Genomic DNA, 27146 nt, shown 5'->3' with positions numbered 1-27146 from the left:
AAAGACAGAACCTCAAACTGAAAGGAATGGAAGAATCCCCAGAAAAAGAGCTGCATGAAATTGAGGCAAACAATCTATCAGACACAGAATTTAAAAAAAAATGGTTATAAAGATGCTCAAGGAACTCAGTGATGACTCCAAGGAACTGAGTGGGAACTATAACACCATTAAAAAGGAAATAGAAACTATAAACAAGAACCAGGAAGAAATGAAGAATAAAATATCTGAAATAAAAAATCACAATGGAAAGAACTGCAAGTAGGCTGGATGAAGCAGAGGACCAAGTTAGTGAGCTGGAGAACAAGGTAGAAAGAAGTTCCCAGGTAAAACAATGGCATGGAAAAAGACTCAAAAAGTATGAGGATAGTTTGAGAGAACTTCAGGACAACATGAAACATAACAACATTCACACTGCAGTAATACCAGCAGGAGAAGAAAAAGAGCAAGGGATAAAAAACCTGTTTGAAAAGTAATGACAGAAAACTTCCCTAGCCTGGAAGAGGGGGAAAACCACACAAATTCAAGAGGCACAGAGGGTCCCAAACAATATGAAACCAAATAGGTCTAGTCTAAGACATATCATAATTAATATGCCAAATTTTAATGACAAAGAAAGAACCTTAATGGCAGCAAGGGAGAAACAGATAGTAAGATACATGGGAGCTCTTCTAAGGCTAGCAGCTTTTTATTGAACAGAAACACTACAGGCCAGAAGGGAATGGCAAGAAGTATTCCAAGTAATGAAAATCAGAGGCCTGCAACCAAGACTACTCTACCCAGCAAGGCTGTCATTTAAAATAGAAGGTGAAATAAGGAGTTTCCCAGATGAAGGATAAAACAGTATACCTCCACCAAACCAGGATTACAAGACATTAAAGGGATTGCTTTAAGAAGATGAAGAAAAAGAGTGAGAGAGAGAGGGGAACACAGCTGCAAAGGAGAAAAAAGGCAACAAATAGGTACCTATCAATAATAACCTGAAATGTAGTGAATTAAATGCTCCTATTAAAAGACATAGGATAGATGAATGGATAAGCAATAAGGACCCACACATATGCTATCTATAAGAGACCCACCTCAGAATAAAAGATCTACACAAAGAGTTCCGGCCAAGATGGAGGCATAGGTAGAAACACTTTGCTTCCTCACACAACTAAAAAAAGGATAACAACCAATCTAAAATCAATAAACAACCAGAAGTGCCAGAAAAATCAAACTGCATGGAACTCTGACAACCATGGAATTAAAGAAACAGTCAAACAGAACAACCAGACTATTAAGGTGGCAGACAGAGTGAAACCACAGTGTGGTGGTGGACTACGGGGGTGGGGCTGGCTGTGGCAAGACAGCAGGATGCATGTGAGGGGCTGACGTAAGGGGAAACTGAGACTGAGAGGTGGCTGTGGACTATGGTGGTTGCTGCAGTGGGAGAAACTCCCAGTCTCACACGAGAGTTCATTGAAAAGTGCACTAGAGATGACCAGGTGAGCTGTATGGTTCCCTCTCCAGCACCTCCCCCACAGGTAGTGCACCAGGGCAACAAGGTTTGCCCTGCCTGGGTGAATACCTAAGGCTCCATCCCCTTACAAGTTAACAGAGGCCCCAAACAAAGAAATAGGGCCAAAATGAAAGAACAGAGCAAAACCTCAGAAAGAGAGCAAAGTGAGGTGATATAGCCAACCTATCTGATGGAGAATTTTAAGCCCTGGTAATCAAAATGCTCACAGAACTGATTGAGCTTGGTTGAAAAATGAAAAAACAAATTAAAGATACCCAAAATGAAATAAAGCAAAATATTCAGGGATCCAACAATGACAGGAAGGAAACCAAGACTCAAAGCAACGATTTGGAACAAAAGAAAGAAACAAACAACCAACTGGAACAGAATGAAGAGATGAATTCTAAAAAGTGAAGAGACTTACAAGCCTCTGGGACAACCTGAAACATTCCAATATCCATAATATAGGGGTGGCAGAAGGAGAAGAACAACAGCAAGAAATTGAAAACTTACTGGAACAAATAATGAAGGAAAACTTACCCAATCTGGAGAAGAAAATAGATTTTCAGGACGTCCAGGAAGCCTAGAGAGTCCCAAAGAAGTTGGACCCAAAGAAGAACACACCAAGGCACATCATCATTAAGTTACCCAAGATTAAAGACAAAGAGAGAATCTTAACAGCAGCAAGAAGAAAGGAAAGAATTACATACACAGGAATGCCCATAAGGCTATCAGCTGATTTCTCAAAGGAAACCTTACAGGCAAGAAGAGGCTGGAAAGAAGTATTTGAAGTCATGAAAGGCAACGACCTACATCCAAGAATACTCTATTCAGCAAAGTTATCATTTAGAATGGAAGGGTGGATAAAGTGCTTCCCAGATAAGGTCAAGTTAAAGGAGTTCATCATCATTAAGCCCTTATTATATGAAATGTTAAAGGTACTTATCTAAGAAAAGGAAGATCAGGCTTCAAATATGGCAACAAAGTAGGACGGAGTGGATTCCATCTCCCTGTACACATGGGAGAAAATCCTGGCTGATCTATGGAGGAACAGTGCAAAGAGCCAACAGTTCCCCAGCATATATGAAAATAAGTGACCAGAAATCATAACGGTCACAGAAAAGCTAGATGGTAAGGAGATGGCTACAGTACAGTAGTAGAGTATCAGGGACCGGAGCAAAGACAAGAGTAGCAGCAGCCTCAGTCAGTGCATAGCCTGGAGCCCAGTGCCCGGTGCCCAGAGCTCAGGCCCGGGTCCTGATGCATCTCCCACGGACTCTTTGGGGGCCCCGGGCCTGCTGAAGGGTCCTTGGGAAAAAGCTGGATTATCAGCTCCCTCCCTTGCCAGCCAAGCAAGGTTGGGCGCTGGGAGAGACTTATCTGCAAGAGTTTGCAGAGAGTACTAAGGACAAAGGACCGAGATCAACCATGGACTCTATGGTCGCCAGCCTGGGAGAACTGAGAGGCGCAGTGTGGGGCTCTAACTCCAATAGTCACCTGTCTGGCTAGGGGATTAAGCTGTGCTGAGAGGCAGGCTTTCTAAAGGAGAAAGTTTTTGGAAAGTAAACTGAAGGATTCTTCTGCGACAGCAGCTTGGCCTGCTCCCCACCCAGCCTGGCAGTGAACCAGAGGTTGGGCAGAGGGCCTGGAGTTCCCCCACAGAACTGGGACGGGTCTGTGCCTGAACTCTTGGGACCAAGGCAGCCTGGCTGGCACATGCACACATGCATGCCCCGCAACCTAGCCCACAGGGCTAACCCCGGGGGAAAAGAGTGCTATGAGGAAGACCTAGATCCCCTTCCTGGGACAGTGGGGAGAAGTGACAGGTTGGCTCTTGGGAGAGTGCTCACAAAAAGACCACACCAATCCCCTCTCAGCCTGATGCAGCCAGTAAAACCAGTTTGGCCAGTTTGAAACCAACAAGAGATTTTTTTTTTAAGTAATCTTTTATCTTGTAAATTTTATTATTGTTTTATCTTTCAATACTTGTTTCCTCTCTTTTCTTCTTTTCTGTTTTATTTCTTCTTCCTTTGTTTCTAAACATTGCTTTTTCCTCTCTTCTCCTCCTTTTTTTTTTTTTACTTTTACCCACAAGTGACAAAAACAACTTGGAACTGTGAAAAGACCAGACAGAGTTGGACACAATGCAAAAGACCAGAATTGGACGCAAAGAAGGGGCACCCCAACAGTAGAGACAGAGACAAATTTCACTTTGCTATAGCAGAGAAGTCACAGGTTGCTGCATATATGTATTAGTATTATTTTTTCATTATTCTCAATAGTTTTATATTTTAATAGTATGTTTGTATTCGTCCTCTTTCTGTATAGGCTTCTTTGCCTTGGCTGGTTGTATTGTATCATTTGAAAGGTTTCCCCCGTTCCCTCCCCCACAGTTTATTGCCAATTTTCTACACTTCACTTCACTTTTTTTTCCTTTAGCACACTACCCAAAGTTCTATATCCCCTATTCATGTTATCCAGATCACATAGAGTCTGTCATATAATTGTTGCTCTAATATTATTGTAAATAATATCTCTTCCATACAACTCTAAATACTTCACAACACATCCCCCAGATCTTTTTTTAATATATTTTTTATTTTATTGATTATGCCATTACATTTCTTCTATTTCCCCCCTCCGCTCCCCTCTACCCTGCACACCCCTCCCCCACCATTCCCCCCCTTTAGTTCATGAACATGTGTCTCAAGTTCTTTAGATTCTATATTTCCCATACTATTCTTACCATCCCCATCTATTTTCTGTCTACTGTCTATGCTACTTATTTTATGTACCTTCTCCCCCCTTCTCCTTCTCCCACTACCCTGTTGCTAACCTTCCATGTGATCTTCATTTCTATGGTTCACTCCTGATCTAGCTGTCCTTTTAGTTTGCTTTTGTTTTAGGTGTGGTTGTTGATAACTGTGAGTTTGCTGTCCTTTCACTGTTCATCTTTTTTATCTTCCTTTTCTTAGGTAAGTCCCTTTAACATTTCATATAATAAGGGCTTGGTGATGATGAACTCCTTGAATTTGGTCTTATCTGAGAAGCACTTTATCTGTCCGTCCATTCTAAATGAAAACTTTGCTGGGTAGAGCAATCTTGGTTGTAGGTCTTTGTTTTTCATGACTTGGAATACTTCTTTCCAGCCCCTTCTTGCCTGTAAGGTCTCTTTTGAGAAATCAGCTGACAGTCTGATGGGAACTCCTTTGTAGGTGACTGTCCCCTTAGCTCTTGCTGCTTCTAGGATTCTCTCCTTCATTTGCATCTTGACTAATGTAATTATGATGTGCCTTGGTGTGTTTCTTCTTGAGTCCAACTTCTTTGGGACTCTCTGAGCTTCCTGGATTTCCTGGAAGTCTATTTCCTTTGCCAGATTGGGGAAATTCTCCTTTATTATTTGTTCAAATAAGGTTTCCACTCATGGCTGTTCCTCTTCCCCTTCTGGTACCCCTATAATTTGGATGTTGGAGCATTTAAAGATGTCCTGGAGGTTCCTAAGACTCTCCTCATTTTTTTGAATTCTTGTTTCTTCATATTTTTCTGTTTGGTCATTTTTTCCTTTCTTCTGGTCTGCTCCCTTGATTTGAGTCTCAGTTTCCTTTTCATCACTATTGGTTTGCTGTGCATTACCATTCATTTCAATTAGTTTAGCATTCATATGTTCCTCTAATTTGTGACTAAAATCAACCAGTTTTGTGAGCATCATGATCACCAGTGTTTTGAACTGTGCATCTGAAAGTTTTTCTTCATCACTTAGATTTATTGGCTCTGGGGCTCTGAGTTGTTCTTGAGCCATGTTTTGATCTGTCCGCACCCGTTAATTATGAGGAGAGGCTCCTTACGTGTTCACCAGGGCGGGCCACCCAGGTTGCTAGTTTGTGACGCTGTATGTGGGGGCGGGGTCAGAGAGGGAGCAATGGTGGTCCTCTCCGCTCACCCAGTCTGCCTCACTGCTCACCCTCGCCTGCTTATCCACCGCAAATGTGCGAGCCGCCCTGCACCAGCCACCGGAGCCTGCGTGATCTGTCTCAACACTGGCCTCTTCACTGGTTTATCTGCATCCAAATGCGTGACTGACTGCAGCCAGCCAGCCATGCCTCTTCCCTGGGTTCTGCCTGTAGCTAGCCTGCACCTGGAATCTGTGCCCTTGGCTGCCTGTGCACCGCCCGGGTTGGGGGATCTTTTTTGCTTGACCAGCTCCGCTGCTGGCTTCGCCCCTCTCACCAGTTTAGCTGAGCAGTTCGTTGTTTTCAGACTCCGTATTCGGTTTTCTGTGTGGTTTGGTTGCGTTTATTGTTGTTAAAACTTTGTTGTTTTTAGATTTGGTTGTGCGAGGATGCAAAGAGTTCCCACCTACGCCTCCATCTTGGCAGAAGTTCATCCCCCAGATCTTAATCCACTTCACATTTTCTTGAATTCTATTACTGTAGTGATTAACTCTATTTGCTCACACACTACACTCATTTACTATCCTTTACTCTCACCTCACCTCAGAATCTAATCCTCTGCAACCTCACTGCTTTCTACATCCAACTCAAAAGCCTTCCCTCCCCAACAAGAGACTTATCTTTTGTCCATCCTCTCTTAAAAGTGGCAAGTTGGGTTGAAGATTATGGTTAACACTACATATAGCCTACAGATCTTCTATCTCTTCTCTACCAGGTGTGACTGTACATACCAAAAAATACTCTCCCGGTGTCATAAACCATTTTGCCTCTTGCTCCAACTTATCACACACATACAAAAAAGGAGTAGGTGGAAAGGAAGAACATCAAGATACCTGAAGGAGAATGCACCACTGAATTTCAAAGGCATTCCACCACAGAAGTTCACACCATAAACCCAGGGGCTCAGAACAGATCAATCTAAGAAGCTGAGGCTAACAAGAAAAGTTTCACAAACAATGGGAAGACAAAGAAACAATCCCAAAATAAAAGGTAGGGAAGAAGCCTCAGAAAGAATGTTAGATGAAATAGAGTCAAGTCAATAATCAGGTATTGAATTCAAAGCACTGGTTATCAGGAAGTTCAGAGAACTCACAATGAGCTACCAGAAACTACAGGGGAGCTACAATGATCTCACTGCAAACTATATCAACATGAAAAAGGAAATAGAAATCATCAGCAAAGGCCAAGAGGAAATGAAGAATAAAATTTCTGAACTGAAGAACACAGTAGAAGGAATCAAAAGCAGGACTGGTGAAGCAGGAGATCAGATCAGTGAGTTGGAGGACAAAGTAGAAAAAAAAATCACAGAAAGAGCAAAAAAAAAGAGGCTCAGAAAAAATGAAAAGGGATTAAGAGAAATTCAAGACATTATGAAATGTAATAATATCTGAATAATAGGGATACTAGAAGGAGAAGAAGAACAACAACGGATAGAAAACCTATTTGAAAAAGTAATGAGAGAAAACTTCCCTAATTTGATGAGAAAAAAAGTCACACAAATCCAGGAATCACAGAGTCCCAATCAAGAGGAACTCAAAGAGGCCCACTTCAAGACATACCACCATTAAAATGGCACAATTTCAAGACAAAGAGAGAATCTTAAAGTCAGCAAGGGAGAAAAAGGAAGTAACATACAATGGAGCCCAATAAGGTTAGCTACTGATTTCTCATTGGAAGCACTCCAAGCAAGAAGAGAATGGCAAGAAATATTCCAAATAATGAGAACCAGAGGCCTTCAACCAAGGCTACTTTACCCAGCAAGGCTCTCAATCAAGCTAGAACGCCAAATAAAGAACTTCCCAGACAAAAGAAGTCTAAAAGAATATACCTCCACCAAACCAGCTCTGCAAGTAATACTAAAAGGACTGCTTTAAGGAAACGAAGGAAGAGAGAGACAGAGAGGAACACAGGTACAAAAATGGCAGTGAATATGTACCTATCAATAATAACCTTAAAAGTAAATGGAGAGAGGCAAGATGGCGATGGAGTATGATAGAGCAGATTCCAGTTCCTTGTACACAAGGGAGAGAATCCTGTCCGATTGGTGGAGGAGAAGCCAGGCAGCCAGCAGTTGCTCAGCATATATGAAAATAAGGGACCAGAAATCTTGATGGTCACAGAGGATCCAGATGGCAGGAAGACAGCAGCAGTACAGTAGAGTCTCAGGGATGGAGCAAAGACAGGAACATCAGGTAATTCGGGGAGGGGGGTACAGATTCTGGGGACCAGTGATCGCGCGTGGTGCACCTTGATGGGTGCCCAGTGTTCTGGTCCAGTTCCCTGTGCAGCTCCCTACCTCAGATTCATTGTGAGGCGGGGCCTGCCAAAAGGACTGAAACAAAGACAGGAGCTGAAGGGTTTTTGGCCAGCGCACAGTTCGGCGGATCAGTGCCTAGCATGCAGCATGTCTGGGCAAGCACCTAGTGCACCTGGGTCAATGCCCAGCACTCAGGACCAGTTCCCCATGCTTCTCCCTCCCTCAGATTTTTTGGGAGGCCGGGGTCTGCCGAAGGAACTGAAACAAAGACAGGAGCACAAGGGTTTTCAGCTGGTACACAGTCTGGGGACCAGTGTACACTGCGCAGCGTGCCTTGACGAGCACCCTGCATGTCTAGGTCAATGCCCAGCCCTCAGATTGGCTTCTGGCTTCCGGTTCATTTCCTTTGAACTCCTTGGGAGCCCTGGGCCTGCTGAGGGGTCCTTGGGAGAGAGCTGAGATCCTGAACTCCTTCCCTTTCTGGCCAAGCAAGGTTGGGCACCAGGAGAGACTTGTTTGCTAGAGTTTACAGAGAGGGTGCTGAGGGCAAAGGGCCTTAACGGTGGACTCTGTGGTCACCGGCCCCGGAGAACTGACAGGCACAGTGTGGGGCTCTGACTCCAATAGACACAACCGCCTGGTCTGCTCCTCACTCAGCCTGGCAGCAAACCTGAATTTGGGCAGAGGGCCTGGAGCTTCCCCACAGAACAGGGGAAGGTCTGTGCTCGATCCTGTGGGAACCAGGCAGCCTGGCCAGCACAGGTGCCCATGCGCACTGCAACCCAATGCATGGTGGTAACCCCTGTGAAAAAAGAGCACTGTGAGGAAGTACAAGTTCCCCATGGTAGGAAGCTGGGGAGAGGCACCGACTCCTGAGAGAGAGCTTGCAGAAAAAACATACTAATCGACCCTCAGCCAGATGCAACCAGAAAAACTGGTTTGGCCAGTTTGAAATCAACAAGCGACGTTTCTTTTTTTGGGTTTTTTAAAATCTTTTTTCTTTTCTTTTTATCCTTTTTAAAGTTTCTTCCTTATTCCTTTCCTTTTCTTTTTCTTTTTAAGTCATCTGTTATTTTTTTAATTTTATTATTTTATCTTTCAATACTTTTCTCCTCTTTTTTTGTATTTTCTGTTTTATTCCTTCTTCATTTCTTTCCAAACTTATCACTCTTTCACCCATTCCCCTGCCTTTTTAAAATTTCTTTTATTTCTTTTCTTGTCTTTTCTTTCTTTTACTAACATAAGATATAAAAAACTTGAAAATACAAAAAGACTAAGGCTGGAACCATAGAAGAGGCTTCCCAACAGTAGAGTCAGAGAGACAAATTTCACTTCGCTGTAGGAGAGAAGCCACAAGTTGTAGCATATTTGAGTAGGTGTAAGTAGAGAATTACAGGATAACTGAAAGAGACTGCACCATTGAATTTCATAGGCATTACACCACAGAAGTTCACACCATAAACCCAGGGAGTCAAAACAGATCAATCTAAGAAGCTGAGGCTAACAAGAAGAGTCTCACAAACAATGGAAAGACAAAGAAACATCCGCCAAATGAAAGAAAAGGAGGAACCCTGGGAAAGAATGTTAGATGAAATAGAGGCAAGTCAACTATCAGATATTGAATTCAAAGCACTGGTTATCAGGAAGTTCAAAGAGCTCATATTGAACTACCAGAAACTACAGGGGAGCTACAGTGATCTCACTGAAAACTATATCAACATGAAAAAGGAAATAGAAACTATCAGCAAGGGAGAAGAGGAAATGAACAATACAATTTCCGAACTGAAGAATACAGTAGAAAGTTTCAAAAATATAACCAATGAGGCTGAAGATCAGATTAGCGAGTTGGAGGACAAAGTGGAAAACATCTCATAGAAAGAGCAGGAAAAAGAAAAGAGGCTCAGAAAAAATGAAGAGGGAGTAAGAGAAATGCAAGACAATATGAAATGTAATAATATCAGAATAATAGGGATACTAGGAAGAGAAGAAAAAGAACAAGGGATAGAAAACCTATTTGAAACAGTAATGAGAGAAAATTTCCCTAATTTGATAAGAGAAAAAGTCACACAAATACAGGAATCACAGAGAGGCCCAATCAAGAGGAACCCAAAGAGGCCCACTTCAAGACACACCTCATTAAAATGGAAAAATTCCAAGGCAAAGAGAGAATCTTAAAGGCAGCAAGAGAGAAAAAAGAAGTAACATACAAGGGAGCCCCAATAAGGTTAGCTACTGACTTCTCAATGGAAAAACTCCAAGCAAAAAGAGAATGGCAAGAAATATTCCAAATAATGAGAACCAGAGGCCTACAACCAAGGCTACTTTACCCAGCAAGGCTCTCAATCAAGATAGAAGGCCAAATAAAGAGCTTCCAAGACAAAAGAAGTCTAAAAGAATAAACCTCCACCAAACCAGTCCTACAAGAAATACTAAAAGGACTGCTTTAAGAAAAGGAAGGAAAAGAGAGAGACAGGAAGGAACACAGGTACAAAAATGGCAATGAATAAGTACCTATCAATAATAACCTTAAATGTAAATGGATTAAATGCTCCAATCAAAAGACACAAAATAGCTGTATGGATAAGAAAGCATGACCCACACATATGCTGCCTACAAGAGACCCACCTCAGGACAAAAGACCATCACACACTAAAAGTGAAAGGCTGGAAACAAATTTTCCAAGCAAATGGACAAGAAAAAAAAGCTGGGGTAGCAATTCTCATATCAGACAAAATAGACTTCAAAAAAAGGGCCATAAAGAGAGACCCAGAAGGTTGCTTCATAACACTCAAGGGAAGAATCCACCAAGAAGACATTAACATCATAAATATATATGCACCCAACATAGGAGCACCCAAATATATTAAGAAAATCTTAGAGGATTTTAAGAAAGATATTGACAGTGACACAATTGTAGTAGGGGATTTTAACACCCCACTATCAAAAATGGACAGATCTTCTAAACAAAATATCAACAAAGATATTGCGGCATTAAACAACACCCTAGATGAAATGGACTTAACTGATATATATAGAGCCCTTCATCCCAAAGAAGTTAAATACACTTCTTTTCAAGTGCACATGGACTATTCTCAAAGATAGACCACATGATTGGACACAAAATGAGCCTCAACAAATTCAAGAAAATTGAAATCATACCAAGCATTTTCTCTGATCACAAGGGACTGAAATTGGAAACCAACCCCAGAGGAAAAAACCCAAAGCACCCAAAATCATGGAGACTGAATGGTATGCTATTAAACAACAAATGGGTCAAGAATGAAATTAGGGAAGAAATCAAAACGTTTCTGGAAACAAATGAAAATGATCTCACAACAACCCAAAACTTATGGGACCCAGCAAAGGCAGTCCTGAGAGGGAAGTTTATAGCAATACAGGCCTACCTAAAGAAGATAGAAACATTTCAAACAAACAACCTAACCCTATGCCTCCAAGAACTCGAGGAACAACAACAAAGACAGCCCAGGGCAAGCAGAAGAAAGGAAATAACCAAGATCAGAGCAAAACTAAATGACATAGAGACTAAAAGCACAATTCTAAGGATCAATGAATCCAGGAGTTGGTTCCTTGAAAAGATAAACAAAATAGACAAGTCTTTAAGTAGGCTCATCGAGAAAAGAAGAGAGTGGACACAAATAAAAACAATCAGAAATGAAAGAGGAGGGATTACAACTCATACCACAGAAATAGAAGAGATTGTAAGAAATTACTATGAAGAACTGTATGCCAAGAAATTTGAAAACCTAGGGGAAATGGACACATTTCTAGAAAAATATAATCTTCCAAAACTCAATGAAAAAGAAGCAGAAAATATGAACACACCAATAACAGCAAAAGAAATTGAAGCACTAATCAAAAAACTCCCATCACACAAAAGCCCTGGACCAGATGATTTCACAGGAGAATTCTACAAAGCATTTAAGGAAGAGCTAACCCCTATTCTTCACAGAATATTCCAAAAAATCCAGAAGGAAGGAAAACTCCCAAACTCTTTCTATGAAGTCAGCATCATCCTAATTCCAAAACCAGATAGTGACAGAACAAAAAAAGAAAACTTCAGGCCAATATCGCTGATGAACATAGATGCTAAAATCCTCAACAAAATATAGGCAAAGTGTGTCCAACAATACATCAAAAAGATCATACAACATGACCAAGTGGGATTCATCCCAGGGATGCAAGGATGGTTCAATATTCGCAAATCAGTAAATGTAATACATCACATAAACAAAAGGAAAGACAAAAGTCACATGATCATATCAATAGATGAGGAAAAAGCTTTTGATAAGGTACAACACCCATTTATGATAAAAACACTCAGCAAAGTGAGAATAGAGGGAGCATTCCTCAATATAATAAAGGCCACATACAAGAGACCTGAAGCCAACATCATACTCAAAGGGCAAAAACTGAAAGCTTTTCCACTAAGATTAGGAACAGGACAAGGATGTCCACTTTCACCACTTCTGTTCAATATAGTATTGGAAGTTTTAGCCACAGCAATCAGGCAATAAATGGAAATAAAAGGTATCCAAATAGGAAAGGAGGAAACAAAACTGTCACTGTTTGCAGATGACATGTTAGTGTACATGGAAAATCCTATAGACTCTACTCAAAAACTGCTCAAACTAATAAATGAATTTGGTAAAATAGTGGGTTACAAAGTCAATATCCATAATTCAAAGGCATTTTTATATACTAACAATAAATCAGCAGAAGCAGAAATCAAGAAAAAATACCATTCAATATAGCAAAAAGAAAAATAAAATATCTGGGCATAAACCTAACCAAGGAGGTAAAAGACCCTTATGCAGAAAACTACACAGCACTGAAGAAAGAAATCAAGGAAGACATAAAGAAATGAAAACATATACTGTGTTCATGGATTGAAAAATTAACATCATCAAAATGTCCATACCACCCAAAGCAATTTACAGATTCAATGCAACACCTATTAAACTACTAATGGCATATTTCACAGACATAGAACAAACACTTCAAAAATATATATGGGGGACTTCCGCCAAGATGGAGGCATAGGTGAGTGTGCCTTCTCATACAACCAAGATTAGAGAAAACTAAATATTAGCAACAGAAAACACAGCCAGAACACAAAAAATTGAACTCTTTGGAAGTCCGTTAACAACAAATTCTTCAGCCTGACCGGTAAGGGGCAAAATCAGCAGCTGGCGGAGCAGGGTTGCACAGGAGGACTTGGCCAGACACACTCAGACCAGCGGAATCCAGGCGCAGGGTCAGACCTAGTGAGCGACCCAGCGAGCAACCAGGCGAGCGACCGCGGGTAGACAGCCGGGCCCAGGGCTGCGTGTTGACTGAGGTCGCGCATTTGTGCGAGGGTGGACAGGCGAGGGATTGGGCGGTTGGACCGGGCCGGCAGGTCCCCACGGCAAGCGGCAGTGGAGGGCGCCGCCATTCCCCTGCTCTGACCCCACCTCCACATACAGCGTCATAACCCAGTGACTCTGAGCGGCAGGGCCCAGGTGAACCACCTAAGGCACTGCTCCTCCGCACCCAGCTGTGAGAAGCGGCAGAGGAGGTCGCCATTTCCACGCTCAGGCCATGCCCCCACATACAGCGTCACAACCCAGCGACCTGGGAATCCAAGGCGCAGCTTCTTAAAGGGCCCGAACAGACCAAGAATGGCGCAGGAGGATCTCAGAGCCCCAGAGCCAATAAATCTAAGCGATGAAGAAATAACAAAACTCACAGACGCACAGTTTAAAACAATGGTGATCAGGATCCTCACAGAACTGGTTGATTATACCGACAAATTAGACAAATATATGAAGGCAAAACTAATTGAAATGAATGGAATTGCACAGGACACCAATAGCAATGAAAAGGAAACTGGGACTCAAATCAATGGAGTGGACCAGAAGAAAGCAAATAATGGCCAAACAGAAAAGAGTCAAGAAGCAAGAATTCAAAGAAATGAGGAGAGTCTTAGGAACCTCCAGGACATCTTTAAACGCTCCAACATCCGAATTATAGGGGTACCAGAAGGGGGAAAGGCACAGCCACCAATGGAAAACTTATTTGAACAAATAATAAAGGAGAATTTCCCCAATCTGGCAAAGGAAATAGACTTCCAGGAAATCCAGCAAGCTCAGAGAGTCCCAAAGAAGTTGGACCCAAGAAGGAACACACCAAGGCACATCGTAATTACATTAGCCAGGAGGAAAATGAAGGAGAGAATCCTAGAAGCAGCAAGAGCTAAGGGGACAGTCACCTACAAAGGAGTTCCCATCAGACTGTCAGCGGATTTCTCAAAAGAGACCTTACGGGCAAGAAGGGACTGGAAAGAGGTATTGCAAGTCATGAAATCTAAAGACCTACAACCAAGATTGCTCTATCCAGCAAAACTTTCATTTAAAATGGAAGGACAGATAAGGTGCTTCTCAGATAAAATCAAATTCAAGGAGTTCATCATCACCAAGCCCTTATTATATGAAATGTTAAAGGGACTTATCTAAGAAAAAGAAATTAAAGAAACATGAACAGTGAAAGGACAGCAAACTCACAGTTATTAACAACCACACCTAAAACGAAAGCAAACTAAAAGGACAGCTAGATCAGGAGTGGAAACATAGAAATGAAGATCTCAAGGAGGGTTAGCAACAGGGGAGTGGGAGGAGGAGAAGGGGGGAGAAGGTACAGAAAATAAGTAGCATACACAGTAGATAGAAAATAGATGGGGGGCAAGAATAGCATGGGAAATATAGAATCTAAAGGACTTGAGACACATGGTCATAAAATAAAGGGGGGGTGATGGTGGGGATGGGGGGTAGGGTGGAGGGGAATAAAGGGGGAATAGAACAACTGTAACAGCATAATCAATAAAAAAATTTTAAAAAAATATATATATATGGAACCATAAATGACCCTGAATAGCAGCTACTATTTTGAGAAAGAAGAACAAAGTAGGAGGAATCCCAATACCTGATATCAAATTGTATATGGCCACTGTAATCAGAACAGTATGGTACTGGCATAAAAACAGGCACATAGACCTATGGAATAGCACAGAGAGCCCAGAAATAAACCCAACTCTCTACAGTCAATTAACATTTGACAAAGGGGGCAGTAATATAAAATGGAATAGAGATAGCCTCTTCAACAAATGGTGTTGGGAGAACTGGACAGCTACTTGCAAAAAATGAAACTTGAGCACCGACTTACACTATACACCAAAATAAATTCAAGGTGGATAAAAGACTTAAATTAAATCATGAAACCATTAAAATCCTAGAGGAGAACATTGGCAAAAAAATCTCAGATATTTCATGCAGCAATATTTTTACTGATATATCCCCTAGAGCAAGGGACATAAAGGAAAGAATAAACAAATGGGATCTCATCAAAATAAGAAGCTTCTTTTCCGCCAAGATGGAAGCATAGGTGGATGTGCCGTGCCTTCTCACACAACCAAGTTTAGAGACAACTAAATATTAGCAACAGAAAACACAGCCAGAACACAGAAAATTGAACTTTTCGGAAGTCTGTTAACAACAAATTCTTCGGCCTGACCGATAAGGGGCAAAACCAGCAGCTGGTGGAGTGGGGTTGCACCGGAAAACTCGGTTGGACGGACTCAGGTGAGCAGAATCCTGGCGCGTGGAATCCAGGCGCAGGGTTTGGCCTAGTGAGTGACTGAGCAAGCAACCAAGCGAGCGACTGGGGGGGAAAACAGCGAGGGAGCAGGGCTGCGGGTTGACTGTGGTTGCACATTTGTACACAGATAGACAAGCGAGGGAGTGGGCTTGGGCGATTGGACCGAACCCGGCAGGTCGCTGCAGCGAACGGCAGGGAGGGCACCGCCATTTCCCTGCTCTGACCCCACCTCCACATACAGCGTCATAACCCAGCGACTCTGAGTGGCCCGGCCCTGGTGAACCACCTGAGGCACTGCTCCTCACCCAGCACCACAAAACAGCAGAGGGGGCCGCCATTTCCCCGCTCTGACCACGCCCCCACATGTAGTGTCACAACCCAGCGACCTGGGAATCCAAGGCGCCGCTTCTCACACTTAAAGGGCACGAGCAGACCAAAAATGGCGCAAGAAGATCTCAAAGCCCCAGAGCCCATAGATCTAAGCCATGAAGAAATAGGAAAACTCTCAGACGCACAGTTTAAAACACTGGTGATCGATTTTTGAGAATGTTCCATGTGCATTTGAAAAGAATGTGTATTTAGCTTCTTTGGGATGAAGGGCTCTATATATGTCAGTTAAGTCCATTTCCTCTAGGGTGTTGTTTAATGACACAATATCTTTATTGATATTTTGTTTGGAAGATCTGTCCATTTTTGATAGTGGGGTGTTAAAATCCCCTACTATAATTGTGTTGCTGTCAATATCATTCTTGAAGTCCTCTAAGATTTTCTTGATATATTTTGGTGCTCCTATGTTGGGTGCATATATACTTACTATGCTCCTGTGCCAAAATAATAATTTGTCAGTCTAGCAAAGGAAATAGACTTTCAAGAAGTCCAGGAAGCTCAGAGAGTCTTAAAGAAGTCAGATTCAAGATGAAACACATCACGGTTACATTACTCAAGATTAAAGATAAGGAGAGACTCTTAAAAGCAGCAAGAGAAAAGGAGACAGTTACCTACAAAGGAGTGCTCATAAGACTATCAGCTGATTTCTCAAAAGAAACCTTACAGGCAAGAAGAAGCTGTAAAGAAGTATTCTAAGTCATGAAAGGCAAGGACCTACATCCAAGATTACTCTATCCAGCAAAGCTATCATTTATAATAGAAGGGTAGATAAAGTGCTTCCCTGATAAAGTCAAGTTAAAGGAGTTCATCATCACCAAGCCCTTATTACATTAAATGTTAAAGAGACTTATCTAAGTAAAAGGAAGATAAAAAAATATTAACAGTAAAAAGACAATGAACTCACATCGATTAACAACCAAACCTAAAAAAAACTTAGCAAACAACCAGAATAGGAACAGAATCACAGAAATGGATATCGCATGAAGGGTTCTCAGTGGGAGAGCAGGAGGTGGAGACACAGGGAAAAGGTACAGAGAATAAGGAGCATAGCTGGTAGGTACAAAATAGACAGAGGGAGGTTAAGAATAGTATAGGAAATGGAGAAGCCAAAGAACTTATATGTACGACCATGGACACAAACTAAAGGAGGGGCATGCTTGTGGGAGGGGGCACGCAGGGCAGAGGGGAATAAAGGGAGGGAAATGGGACAACTGTAATAGCATAATCAATTAAATATATTTTAAAAGAAAAAAAAAACTGGTGATCAGGATCCTCACAGAATTGGTTGATTATACCGACAAATTAGACAAATATATGAAGGCAAAACTAATTGAAATGAATGGAATTGCACAGGACACCAATAGTAATGAAAAGGAAACTGGGACTCAAATCAATGGAGTGGACCAGAAGAAAGCAAATAATGGCCAAACAGAAAAGAGTGAAGAAGCAAGAATTCAAAGAAATGAGGAGAGTCTTAGGAACCTCCAGGACATCTTTATACACTCCAACATCTGAATTATAGGGGTACCAGAAGGGGGAAAGGCACAGCCACCAGTAGAAAACTTATTTGCACAAATAATAAAGGAGAATTTCCCCAATCTGGCAAAGGAAATAGACTTCCAGGAAATCCAGGAAGCTCAGAGAGTACCAAAGAACTTGGACCCAAGAAGGAACACACCAAGGCACATCATAATTACATTAGCCAAAATTAAAATGAAGGAGAGAATCCTAGAAGCAGCAAGAGCTAAGGGGACAGTCACCTACAAAGGAGTCCCCATCAGACTGTCAGTGGATTTCTCAAAAGAGACCTTACAGGCAAGAAGGGACTGGAAAGAGGTATTCCAAGTCATGAAATCCAAAGACCTACAACCAAGATTGCTCTATCCAGCAAAACTTTCATTTAGAATGGAAGGACAGATAAAGTGCTTCTCAGATAAAATCAAATTCAAGGAGTTCATCATCACCAAGCCCTTATTATATGAAATGTTAAGGGGACTTATCTAAGAAAAAGAAGTTAAAGAAACATGAACAGTGAAAGGACAGCAAACTCACAGTTATTAACAACCACACCTAAAACAAAAGCAAACTAAAAGGACAGCTAGATCAGGAGTGGAAACATAGAAATGAAGATCTCAAGGAGGGTTAGCAACAGGGGAGTGGGAGGAGGAGAAGGGGGGAGAAGGTACAGAAAATAAGTAGCATAGACAGTAGATAGAAAATAGGAGGAGGGGCAAGAATAGCATGGGAAATATAGAATCTAAAGGACTTGAGACACGTGTTCATGAACTAAAGGGGGGTAATGGTGGGGACGGGGGTGTAGTGTGGAGGGGAATGAAGGGCGGAATAGAACAACTGTAACAGCATAGTCAATAAAAAATATATATATAAAAATAAAATAAATAAAAACCTTTTGCATGGCTAAAGAAAATAGTATTAAAATAAAAAGACAACCAACTGTATGGGAAAACATAATTGCTAATGCTATCTCAGACAAAAGTTTATTCTCCAAAATATATAAAGATCTTACACACTGCCGCTCTAAGAAGACAAATAACCCAATTAAAAAATGGGAAAAGGACTTGAACAGACACTTCTCCAAGAAGGACAGAGGATCCCGAGACACATGCAAAGATGCTTAGTATCACTAGCTATCAGAGAGATGCAAATTAAAACCACAATTAGATACCACTTTACACCAGTCAGAATGGCTATCATAAACAAAGCAACAAAAAACAAATGTTGGAGAGGTTGTGGGGAAAAGGGGACCTTAGTCCACTGTTGGTGGGAATAGAGACTGGTACAACCATTATGAAAAACAGTATGGAATTTTCTAAGAAAACTAAAGATTGACCTGCCTTTTGATCCAGAGATTCTACTGCTTGGATTATATCCTAAGAACCCCCAAACATCAATTTCAATGAACCTATGCATTCCAATGTTCATAGCAGCACAATTTGCAATAGTCAAGTGTTGGAAGCAACCTAAGTGCCCATCAGTTAATGAATGGATCCAAAATCTATGGTACATTTACACAATGGAATTCTATACAGCAGAAAAAAAGAAGAACCTCCTACCCTTTTCAGCAGCATGGTTGGAATTGGAAAGCATTATTCTAATGAAATAAGCCAGTTGGTAAAAGACCAGTACCATATGGTCTCTCTTTTAACAGGATCCTAAGCAAGAAAACACACAAGCAAGCAAAATATAACCAAAGACACTGAAATAGAGAACAGGCTGTGGGGGACCAGAGGGGACAGGGGAAGGAATTTCAGGGGAAAAGGGGAAGGATTCACAGTAACAAGTATAAAGGACACATGGACTAAAACTAAATGGGGGTGGAAATGGCAAGGAGGTGGGGAGCACTGGGGTACAGTGGGCTGCGATGGGAGTAAAACATGGAAAACTGTACTTGAACAATAATTAAATAAAAAATATAAAAAAGAAAAGGAAGATAAAAATATAAAAAAGAAATGGAAGATAAAAATATGAACAATAAAATTACAACAAAGTCACAACTATCAACAAATGAACCTGAAACTAAAAGAAAAACAAGAAAAATAAAAAGTAAGCAAACAATTATAATAGGAAGAGAATCAGAAAAATGGACATCACAGGGAGGGTTTTCCCTCGATGGGGAAGGAGTAGGGAAGGAGAGGAAAGGAATGGGGGGAAAAGGTACAGGGAAGAAAAAGCATAATTGGTAGGCATTAAATAGAGAGGGAGAGGTAAAAAATAGTATAGAAAACAAGAGAACTCAAAGATCTTATATGTACAACCCATGTACTTGAACTAAGGGGGGATGTTGGAGGGTTTGGGGTACATGGTGGAAGGGGCATAAAAGGGAAAGTATTGGGAAATCCATAATAGCATATTCAATAAAATATAATTAAAAAATATTTACACAGTCTGAAAGTGAAGGGCTATAAAAAATATCCCAAGCAAACAGACATGAAAAAAAATACCTGTGTAGCAATATTTACATCAGACAAAACAGATTTCAAAACAAAGGCCATGAAGAGGCAAACATCACTTCACAATTCTTAAGGGAAGAATTCATGAAGATGTTATAAATATTGTAAACATATATGCACCCAACACAGAAATACCTAAATATATAAGGAAAATCCTGGAGGTCTTCAAGAAAGATATCCACTACAACACACTTATAGTAGAGGAGTTTAACACCCCACTGTCAACAATGGATAGATCTTCCAAACAAAATTTCAATAAGGACATTGTGGCATTGAACAACATCCTAGATCAAATGGGCTTAACTGATATACAGAGAATCTTTCACCCCCATGAAGCAAATATACATTCTTTTCAAATGCACATTTTCAAAGATAGAACACATTATAGGACACAAAACAAGCTTCAACAAATTCAAAAAAGTTGAAATCATATCAAACATTTTCTTGGATCACAAGGGCTTTAAACTGGAAACCAACTTTAAGGAAAAAACTCAAAACCCATTTGTTTATTCTTTCCTTTATGTCCCTTGTCTTTTTAACACACAATCGATAGTAAAATTTATTAAATGGTTTGCTCTTTTTTTCTTAATAAGTCTTTGACATCCAACCTGTATTTTAAACTTCCAACAAATCTAGTTCAGAATCACTACAGTTCAAGGGCCCAATAGTTATATGTGGCTAGTGGCTCCCAAATGGAGAGTGTTGACCTACACTGGTGAAAAGATATATTGCAGGGCCCCCCTGAATTTCTGAATCAGTAGATTTTGGTGGGTCTGAGAATGTACATTTCTACCAAGTTCCCAGGTAATGCCAATGCAGCTGGTCTGGGGCTACATTCTGAGAACCTGTGTGTGGAGTTAGACCTGAACCAAGCTGCCTAACAGGGCTTCTCAAGTCCAGGCAACACCACATCTCCTCACCCATAGATTGCCCTGAAGGAAGCGTGGAGAGAAACATGGTCCTGAGAATAATGGTCCAATTGAAATTGTACAAATTTTCACTCACAATATCCAGGGACATTTGGAGAAGGGGAGTATGCAAATGAAAATATCTCTCACATGGCCATGTTTCAGAGAATTTTAGAGTACAGACAGCCACTCTTTGTTGTTGTTGTTGTTGTTGTTTTATTTAGTAAGAGGAAACTGAGGTCCAGAAAGGTTAAATGGTTTTACCCAAAGTCACTGAGAGAGAGAGCTGGGTTTGGAGCTCTAGTTCAAATAACTTAAAAAATTAATTTTTCTTTGAACTAAAATTTCAGACTCAATTTTCTAGTCAATGAAATGAAAGCTTAACCAGTGGCTAGTCACTTGAAGGGGACATTCTCACCAGAAGGGGACATTACTAAAAACTATTAGGTTACACAAATCTGGGCTTCCACCTAAGATGGAGGTATAAGTAGATACACTTTGCCTCCTTTCACAACCAAAAGGACAAAACAAATTTAAAAATGAAAACAACCAGAACTGGCAGAAAATGAAATGGTATGGAAGTCTGACAACCAAGGAGTTAAGGAAACATTGATCCAGACTGGTAGAAGGGGTGGAGATTGGCAGCCAGGGTGGAGAATATGCTGAGCAAGCTAGCGGCTAGAGGACTGGGCAGTCCTCCACATTTGCATGAAGACAAATCAGTAGGAACAACTGGGGAGTGAGAAATACTGAGCATCCCAGGGTTCCAGTGCAGGGAAAATAAAGCCTCAAAACCTCTGGCTGTGAAAATCCTGTGGGAATTGTGATGGCAGAAAAAACTCCCAGCCTCACGGGAATTTGTTGGGGAGACCCACAGGGTCCTAGAGTACACACAAGCTCACACACCTGGGAATCAGCACTAGAAAGACCCAATTTGATTGTGGGTAGAGACGGAAGTGACTGAAAGCTGGTTGAGAGCAGAGCTTTTACATCCCCATTGTTCCCTTTTAGACCCCTCCCCAACATACAGTGCCACAGTCCAGTGGGAGTGGGTTGTGGGTTGCCCCACCCTGGCAAGTACCTAAAATTCTGCCTCTTAGAACATAACAGGCATGCTGAAACAAACAAACAAAAAAACATGGCCCAAATAAGAGAACAGATCAAAGCTCCAAAAATAGAACTGAGTAATGAAGAGACAGCCAAGCTATCAGATGTACAGCTCAAAACACTGGTAATTAGGATGCTCACAGAAATGGTTGAGTATGGTTGCAAAATAGAGGAAGAAGTGAAGGCTATGCAAAGTGAAATAAAGAAAAATATACAGGGGACCAACATTGAAGGGAAGGAAACTAGGACTCAAATAAATGATTTGGAGCAGAAGGACAAAGTACACATTCAACCAGAACAGAATGAAGAAAAAAATATTAGGAGAGGCTTAGGAACCTCCAGGAAAACTTTAAATGTTCCAACATCCAAATCATAGGGGTGCCAGAAGAAGAAGAGGAAGAGCAAGAAATTGAAAACTTATTGGAAGAAATAATGAAGGAGAAATTTCCCAATCTGCCATAGAAAATAACTTCTAGGAAGTTCAAGAAGCTCAGAGAGTCTCAAAGAAGTTAGACCCAAGGAAGCACACACCAAGACACATCATAATTACATTACCCAAGGTTAAAGATAAGGAGAGAATCTTAAAAGCAGCAAGAAAAAAGGAGACTCACATACAAAAGAGTTCCCATAAGACTATCATCTGATTTCTTAAAAGAAACCTTACAGGCAAGAAGGGACTGGAAAGAAATATTCATAGTCACGAAAGTCAAGACCTACATCTAAGATTACTATATTCAGCAAAGCTATCATTTAGAATGGAAGAGCAGATAAAGTGCTTCCCAAATAAGGCCAAGTTAAAGGAGTTCAACATCACCAAGCCCTTATTATATGAAATGTTAAAGGGACTTAAGTAAAAGAAGATGATCAAAACTATGAACATTAAAGTGACAAGAAATTCACAACTATCAACAACTGAACCTAAAACAAACAAACAAACAAACAAACAAACTAAGCAAACAACTAGAACAGGAACAGAATCAGAGAAATGGAGATCACATGGAGGGTTTTCAGTGGGGAGGGGGAGAGAGAAGAATAGGGAGAAAGGTTGAGACAATAATAAGCATAAATGGTAGGTAAAAAATAGACAAGGGGAGGTTAAGAATAGTATCAGAAATAGGAAAGCCAAAGAACTTATATGTATGACCCATGGACATGAACTAAGGGGGCATATACTGTTGAAAGGGAGGATGCAGGGCAGAGGGGAATAAAGAGGAGAAAAATGGGACTACTGTAATAATATAATAAATAAAGTATATTAAAAAAGAAAATATTAGGTTTCACAAATCAGAAGAAAGAAAACAGTCTGCTACGAGGCTAGTCCTATCATATTAGAAACTTACAGGTACTTTGATCTAAATACTTCCCGAAGGAAGAGAGGCACCTTACTTGTCAATGAATTTGCTGAATCCAAATTCCAGCATATTTGCCAGACAAGTTGTCTCTGTAGGCTTTATTTCACAGCCCACGAGCTCACTAATCTGCAAAAAAAAAAAAAAAGATAAAAGAAAGTGTTTATGGTTCAACATAGTGATGCCCAGTGGGCTTCCAGTGATGATGAAAGTGCTCAATGTTCTCACTGCTTCTTACAGTAGCCACCAGTCACATTCAGCTACTAAGCCCTAGAGATGTGGTTGGTATGGCCAAGAGACTGACTTTTCAATTTTATTTAACTTATGTTTAAATAGCTTCATGTAACTAGTGGCTACAGAATTGGATGGTGCAGATCTAAAGATTCAGGGGTAGCCCAGGGACCACACTACATTATATCTGCTTTACTGGGAGCTGGGTTGGTTTTTTTTTTTTTTTACCAGCAATTGGCACAGTGCAAATCTGTTAGTATTTTTGGGTTGAGAGTGTGTCTTGTTTGTTTTTGTTTCCAGGGCCTAGTGCAAAGTCTGGTCCATGAAAGAAACTGCAATGTTTCCTGAATAAAAGGAGGGAGTCCTGAGTACATGTGGCAGGCAGACCCCAAATTCTGTGATCTGAGGACACTGGAAGGAGGAAGGGTTCCTCTACAATATTTTCCTTTCCATTCCATTGTGCTAACTTGCTGAAAATGTTAGCATTTGTGCCTTTTCCTTGGTGTAAATACTATCCTAAGCTTATTTTTAAGTGAAAATATCCCCAAGAAAGGTCTGCAATAAGGTCTCTGACAGATTTTGAACACTTTTCTCAGGGAGTGGGAGATCTGGGCAGTCTGAGAATTATGTGTGCTAAAGAAGAACACTAGGATTGAAGGGAAGAGGCACTATAAAAAACCTCACCTACTGTCTAATTTTGTCTCTATCCAACTCCAGTGTGACTAAAGAATGTCGGAGCAGAAAAAAAAGGAGAGTTGTGTCATGTTCTTTCTTGTTTAGCCTGTGTTCTTGGGGCCTTGCACTTAGTAGGCATCAGTAAATATTCATAAGAGAAAGCACTGAGTGAACAAGTTAATTCAAATGGCTTGCAACCTGCCTTCTGAGGACACCTAGAGGACTACTAAGGTAATAGAAATAATAAAGGTAATGAACACTTATTGAGAGTTTACTCAGTACGGTCACTGTTTTAAGACCTTTATGTACTTATTTCATTCTCCCAACACAATGAAAAATGTTCTAATGTGCTATTATTCTCATTTTATATATAAGGAAACTAAGGCAAAGAAATTAATTACTTGTCCAGGACAATTCAGCTAGTAAATGGCAGAATTGGGTCTTGGATCCAGTTCTGACTCCAAAGCTCTTATCCATCTCTCTCAGTTTTTCTATGTACAGCTGTGCAGCTTATACACTGCAAAACTCTAGAAAGTAAAACCACACTGTAGTGCTCATAAATGGCATTCCTCAGAATCATGTAGCTCAATCTGCACAGCTGTCCCTGCTGGTCCTGGCTCTCATTTATGCTAAGTATGGGTTAGAACAACACACTGGCTAGTTCTAGCACTAAATGATGTAACTATGTAAAGCATTTGGCATAGGATTTGGCCCATAAGAAAGACTCACAGATTGGTAGCTTTATTAATTAAAGTGCTTTTGTTAATTATGGAGATTAACAAAGCACCTGGTTTTCTATTCTGTGAACCTAGAACTAAGATGTCCAGTATGGAGCCACTGAACTCTGGTGGCTAGTGAGAACTTGAAATATGACCAGTCCAAACTAAGATGTGCTGTATGTGCTGTAAGTATAAAAATACACCACATTTCAAAGACTTGGTATGAAAAAAGTAATGTAAAATATCTCATTAACATGTTTATTTTGATTACCTGTTAAAATGATAATATTTTGGATATGTTTGGTTAAATACAATTTATTCATAAAATTCATTTCACCTGTTTATACTTTTTTAAATGTGGCTACTCAAAACCTTTAAAATTATACATGTTCATGTTATATTTCTGTTGGGCAACACTATCCTAGAGGGTCAGCTCTGTTACTCATCAGTCCAATTTCTTCCTAAGGCCAGATGTTACTTGTTCCATCTTGTTTTAAACTGTACTAGCAATTCCTATGCTGATAGTAGTAAAGTCTGTGCCTTAAACACAGGAAACAGCCTTTCCTGCTTAAGTCCTGTGAAATGGTCAGAAACCTCATGGGGCCACCCTAGGACTCCAGAAGATCCATCTTACAATCCTGGAGCTATAGGTTGTTTAGCCTTCCCCCTGTAAAAACCAGAATCTGTGCAAATGGGTCTCCTGAGTTAGGCATTAGGATAGACAGAGAAGAGCTTCGCCAGACTTGGGGCTGTCACAGGGCATGGCTTGTGGTGTGACCTATAATGTAATAAGAAAGGGGCTTAGAGTGAAGCAACCTTAAGTGTATCTTGTGTCTTTCCTGAGCTCACCCACTGGACTTGCACTTCAGGGGCTCATTACTCTGGAGCCTCTTACCCTGCCTGCATTCCATTCTCAAGTGCGGCTTACTGTACCATACCTTCTACTCCCTTTCATCTGCTATTTCTTGTTCTTTTTTCTTGGCCTAAGCTGAGCCAGAGACCTACATGTCAGTTTCCTCCCCCTCATTTACTAGCCACATGAAAACTTAGTCTATCTAAGCTTTAGTTTTCTTATCTGTGAAATGGAGTCAATCATTGTCCCTACATCAAAGGGTTGCTGGAAGGATGAAATGAGAGAAACCACATAAGGTATGAAACAGAGTACCCAGTACATAGTTGGTATTCAATAGGCCTTAGCCATTATTGTTGTTATATTTTAATTCTAAGGAATATTTTTTTCAAATCCGTCCATCTAAGTGATCTGTAAGTGAGAATTATAAATGTCTAGGAGTGGTTGGGATTTTAAAAGTGGCCATGCATGAAAATAGTGTCATCATAGGTGGAACACCAGGTAGAGGGTATGGCTTTCTAACTGCCCCTAGAGTGTTGTTTAGCCATTGATGAGGGTACTTTCTACAGTGTCATTTCAAGAAGACACCTAGCACTACTCAACCTCTCAACCCTTCAAATGGTTAAAGTTCTAGTCAGGCTGGGTCCACAGGGAGAAGCACCCTATTAACACCAAGAGAGGACAGCTGCCCCTCTGCTCAAGAACAGAAGTCTACTCAGATGACCTCTCATCTGCCCTTATTTATAGCCCTGCCTTATGTAATCTTTAGTTTCTAGGCTTTCTGAGAAATTGAAAGCAGCTTCCTTCCACAGAAAACTCATGAATTTCTCATGTACTTTGATCTTTGTTTTCCTAGGGAGATCAAAAATGCTTCTAGCAACTGTGCTTAGGCTCCATTCTATTGAGGGTCAAGAGTGTGCCCTCACATTGGGACCTTCTAGAGACAGTGTTCTCAGTCTTATGCATGGTTCTGAGAGAGGAAATTCCAGGGGTCAGAGAGTAATCTGACTATGGATGCTCATCTCTATCTTCACACAGAGCAACTCCCTGGTTGAGGCTGTTTCAAGGCCATTGCTAGACCCTGAATGTGATAATTATTACAGAAACACAGTGAATTTTTCTTTTTTCTGGTTAGTGTTCATACCATACTTATCACTCTCACACTTGGTTGCTTATAAAAATCCAAACTATTTTTAGGAAGAATATTTATTATTCTCATTTATAGACTCAAAGAGTTGAGAGCGCAAAATTATTTCTGAACATTGTCTGTTGGATGATGAAACTGCACAGCACAGCCAGCCCAAGCATGAGGCATCAGGCATTGTTTGGATCCCCCAGGAAAATAGGTGACTCTCTCTTCTGTGTAGCCTAGGTTGGGAACAAAGCAATGCCTATCCCACTGTGATTTGACACACTTATCATTCTTTAGACGCTTCAGTAGTCATTTGCTAAGGAGAGCAGATGCAGAGAGCCTTGGTGGCCAATGGCTGGAATATTACTCAATCACAGGCAATGGAGTCTCCAAAAGAAAGGGGGCCAACCCACTCATGTGAAATGACAAGCAGTTCTTCCCTTATCCTGCTTGTTCCCT

General features: G+C 40.8%; 1 protein-coding gene across 1 annotated transcript in view; it reads right to left on the bottom strand.

Annotated features, from left to right (window-relative positions):
- Positions 1–27146, bottom strand: part of DNAH3 (dynein axonemal heavy chain 3) — a 279857-nt gene that overhangs the window by 165491 nt on the left and 87220 nt on the right. Inside the window, exon 22 of the mRNA XM_053659488.1 lies at positions 23118–23209. Within this exon, the coding sequence (XP_053515463.1) occupies positions 23118–23209 (92 nt within the window). The remainder of the gene's footprint in view (positions 1–23117; positions 23210–27146) is intronic.

This window comes from Artibeus jamaicensis, unplaced genomic scaffold, assembly GCF_021234435.1.
Source record: "Artibeus jamaicensis isolate MK-2021 breed Jamaican fruit bat unplaced genomic scaffold, CSHL_Jam_final scaffold_666, whole genome shotgun sequence".
In the NCBI taxonomy this organism is placed as follows: domain Eukaryota; kingdom Metazoa; phylum Chordata; class Mammalia; order Chiroptera; family Phyllostomidae; genus Artibeus; species Artibeus jamaicensis.
Note: the sequence above shows the minus strand (reverse complement) of the source record. Positions and strands in the feature narration are given on the sequence as shown.